At 24.6% G+C, this 4,535-nt stretch overlaps 1 protein-coding gene across 1 annotated transcript; it reads right to left on the bottom strand.

The window, feature by feature from the left end:
- Positions 1-310: 310 nt before the first annotated feature.
- LOC132936489 (uncharacterized) lies at positions 311-3,740 on the bottom strand. Its single transcript, XM_061003225.1, has 6 exons — positions 3,324-3,740; positions 3,159-3,252; positions 2,749-2,986; positions 1,788-1,914; positions 1,594-1,698; positions 311-1,525 (listed from the first exon to the last, which is right to left on the bottom strand). The coding sequence occupies exons 3-6, from the start codon at positions 2,973-2,975 to the stop codon at positions 1,520-1,522; spliced, it is 465 nt and encodes a 154-aa protein (XP_060859208.1). The 5' UTR covers positions 2,976-2,986; positions 3,159-3,252; positions 3,324-3,740; the 3' UTR covers positions 311-1,519.
- Between the last annotated feature and the right edge of the window lie 795 nt (positions 3,741-4,535).

The following is a 4,535-nucleotide window of genomic DNA, read 5'->3' as shown; positions in this document are numbered from 1 at the left end:
AACAGTTAATTTTTATAATTTTATTTATTAAACTCTTTATTGTAGTTGCTATTGTAAAAACGCACAAACAAACAAACATATCAATAAACATAAACAACTATTCACAAATTTAAAAAAAGAAAAAGGTGTCTGTAGCAATAATAACAATTAAAATAATAATAAAAAAAAGAAATATTAGGTGTGCTGATAAAATAAAAACAATTGGGAATATTTATTGACATTTTTTCTAATTATTGTATATTATTTTTATTTATTTTTATTTATTCTTCAAGAACATAATGGGCCCCACTGAACATGTTCATGTGGGGGCCCATGAGTTCACAATTTGAAATATAAATACATTAAATAGTTCATATAAATTAAATAATTACGATTTGTAATATACATTTCTCACATAACTATTATTATTATTATTATTATTAATAATATAAGTAAATATATATTTTCTTCTCTTTGTTTATATAATGTAAAAAATTGTGTAATTAAATAATACAATGTAATATGGTAATATAAACTAAAATTAACAATAATTACTTAAGTCATACAACTAATACGATAAATAATGCAGTAATCCTATACGTTTGTTATGAGTCTGTCTATATTTTGTTCTTGTAATAGGCAAATTGTACAACTATGATGAATGTTATTTGATTAACACAAATAACAAGAGCACACAAATGAACATTGAACACAATACATGAACAAATGCCAACTATGACTGGACTCCACTGAAAATAATTGTTCTTAAATACTGATTTCCATCGATTATAAAAAAAAATAATAATAATAATAAGCAAGGTAAAATTTTTATCAAAACTTCAATAAAAAACTAATATACAATATTACACTGGAAAGTAAAACAAAACAATGATTAATAATTTATCCTAATTAATAAATAAAAGAACATGTAACTTCAAAGCCTAGTTCTACAAATGTATTTATATTTATATTTAATCTATTTAAGTAAAGTAAGTAGGTTTGTACATAGTTAAATTCTTAAAATGTCAAATTGTATTTTTGCTATTAAATTAAATAAGTAAATACAAAATTAAATACATAATATGAAAATAATAACTAAAACAATTTATCCCAAAATGTTTCCCACTTTTACATAAAGTAAAAAAGAAGTATTTATTTCGAAAGCAATATTTGCAGAAGAGAAGATGATTTTTGGTCTGTTACATTAGAGGGGAATTTGAACTAACATTGAAGAGTCATTGATTGGATTCTAAAAAATAAAAAATGATAAATCTAGTGGCAAAAAGAACTTGTTTTATTTTCAATGTTACATCATATTTTTTTCTATTTGAACTATTAACTATCAAATGTACAACTCAAAATATTATTCTGTAATTTAATTTAAATATTAGTATCTTTGTAACACACCAACAGAATAATAAATAAATAGCTTATAGTCTATTTTGAATACAAACATTCTATAATCGTTAATTGTCACATTTTGTTGCGGTTGATTAAGACAATTTTGTATCACAAAACTTTTATTGAAACCACCCGTGATCTAAAACTAAAATAAATTATTATTTAGATTACTCTAGTTTGTGCACACAAAAATAAATTATAAATATTTTATACCTGCAGTAGAGCGTTAAGCATAGGATGTAGTGATGTCAATCTCGGTTGAGTCCACATCCCAGGTTGTTGGGTTTGGCTAATATTAATATTTTGTGTTTGCTGTTGCTATAATAACAATAAATAAGATAAATATTATTATATTAGGTATACAAAGTATTTATTATTATAAAAATAAAAAATAAGCATTAATTTACTTGACTACCACAGAGGTTGATAGAATTTTGATATTGTGAATGTAATGATGGAGACTCTTGATGGGATTTGTTGTACAATTTTTTGCACATTTGTGTAATGGTTTGAGTTTGTGTAGTAGTTCCAAAGCTATAAAAAAATATATATAACATTGAGTTATAGTGTTTTAAAATTACATATTTCAATTAATATTAATAATTTTTATTTATTAATGTTATTTCTTTAAATTTATTTTTTAAGTACGGATTATATCATACATTTAAAAAATTTTAGCTGGCTGACTGGAGCCATAATATTCATAGAACATTTCAGAAAATGTTCAGTTATATTCGATATTGATAAAAAAAATGTATAATTCCTAATGGAGACAGCGTCAAACAGCGCTAAGTGATCTATTTCTAAAAAACCCAAACATAATTTTGAAACTATCAACGCTAAACAGTAATCATAATGATGGTTTCTTCATAAAATAAATGTCTCCGTTTGGTGTAAGCTGTATGGAAACATACTTTATAAGTTGTGACTATATACATTTTAGGATTAAATTCCGAAATCATACCAAAAATATTGTTGTGTTACACTAGCAAATATGGCAGAGATTATTTATTTATTCATTTCATTATACAGGTTGGGGACCAAAACAAAATGAAGTGTATAAAGATATTTACAATGACTTAATAATAAATAACAATATAATAATAACTAAATGTAATAAAATGTATGTAATAATAGTAAATAAAATAGATAAAAGCAAATACAAAAAAAAATCCAAAATGAAACTTGGCTCAAATATTAAAGAGAAAAAGAGGGGTCGTTATTGGTGATGCGAATAATTGGAGTTGAGGATTGGCGACGTTTGGTGTTTCTAAAATATTGAATAAGTTTAACAGTGTCAAATTATCTACAATATAAATTTAAAATTATAGCATTTCAATAAGATTATATACTTTAAAAATATGTTACCTGAACTCTGAAGTGACATTCATGATGTCCATGACTTCTTCTAAAAGATCTGACAATTCTGGATCCGAATTAAATGGTAAGGAGTTACTATTTGATTCAGCTATATTACTCAATAGAGAACTGTAGCCATTAATAGGTGAGGAGGTAACTTGTCGCATTTGTTGTATTTTAATTTGGTTTTGACTTAAGAGAGCCTGTGGTTTATCCAGCATATGATTTAGGTACATGTTATTACCACCTAGCAAAAGAAAATGTATTAGTTAAACTAAAAAAGAGGAGTATTGCATGAATTAGTTATTTTACATAATATGGGAAGTAAGTTTGTATAAATTAACATAATACACAATCATGTATTAAATTTATTAAATGTTATTTTTATTTAATTTATTGTAAGTAATAATTATGGTTACTTTTTCGAAGTAAAATCTGTTGGTGACCGAAGTTAGGTTTGCACACTTGATAAAGTCATTGAATGTTGTCCGCTGTTCATGTTCCATCCACCAGCTACAAAATCAAATCAATTTACTGTCTATTATTAGTAATTTACTTATAAAGGTTAGTTATAAAATACAAACCAGCTTGTTGCTGCTGCTGCTGTCCCACAACAACGAAGATAGCATTTTGTTTCGATCGCGTAATTTACTATTTGTAACTTGTGCCATTTTTTTTTTTTTTTTATTAAGGTAGACAAACTTATGAGGAATCTTCTATTACATTTTCAAGTCAAAGAAAATTTTTCTTGAATTTCTAACTTAAAATAATTTGCACATTTCCGTATTTTTTCGTATTTTGTCAAGATTTGAACTTTAAATGCGTATAAAAAAATATTGTGAGCATGGATTTTTAATATTTTTTAAATATCAGTGTAACAATATATTAGGAGAATTGTATTAATTTTTCAAGATTTTTTACCCAACAAGTATAATTTTATTGACATTCATAAAAAAAAAACTTAAATAATTGGAAACTGAAAATGTCCATAGACAGTTTAAAACAAATCAAAATATTTGATCGAGTATAGAAAATGCAAATATAAACAACTAGTGTAAATTTCATGTATCAACGGTAATTTGTTTTAAAGTTACACCAAAAACCAAAATCTATTTTGTCAAAAACCGTTTTTACGTAAAAATTCCCAGAAAACTATTGGGATTTTTAAATTTAACCTCCCAAATAATGCATCAACTAGATTCACTTTCCCATCGAACAAGATACTGAAGTTAAAAATCGAAGCATTATTTCAACTACTTATCGTGTACACAAAAAAAATTAAAAAATTTAAAAAAACACATATCATTGTAAAATCAATACATTCATCGCTACGCTCAGAATCTAAAATACATGGTCACCTTTTTTTTATAAGCATTTAAAAGTTTGAATTTCGACAAAATACGTAAAAATTTGTTCCAGCGTTCGAAAGTTCATATTTTTACTTCTCGTGTAGTGATTTTCTTATTTTATTGTAATTTGAAAATAAATAAATGTAGTTAGCAAATGTTAGTAATTTCTGTATATGATAAAATGAGTTTTTTGACCTATTTATAGACATTTTAGAGAGGAACGTTCGAGTTTTTAAATTTTTTTGATATAAATGTCAATACAATGTTATTTTTTGGATAAAAAAACTTGATAATTTGATAGGTACAAGCCTCCTGGTATACTGTTTCAATAGCAATTGAAAAATATTAAAGATCCATAGGCCCGATTTTTTTTTTATAAGTATTTAAAATTCTAATTTTGACAAAATTTATCAAAATCTCAAAAATTATCGATTATGATAATTAAAA

The sequence above is a fragment of the Metopolophium dirhodum genome, chromosome 1 (genome assembly GCF_019925205.1).
Source record: "Metopolophium dirhodum isolate CAU chromosome 1, ASM1992520v1, whole genome shotgun sequence".
NCBI lineage: Eukaryota > Metazoa > Arthropoda > Insecta > Hemiptera > Aphididae > Metopolophium > Metopolophium dirhodum.
Note: the sequence above shows the minus strand (reverse complement) of the source record. Positions and strands in the feature narration are given on the sequence as shown.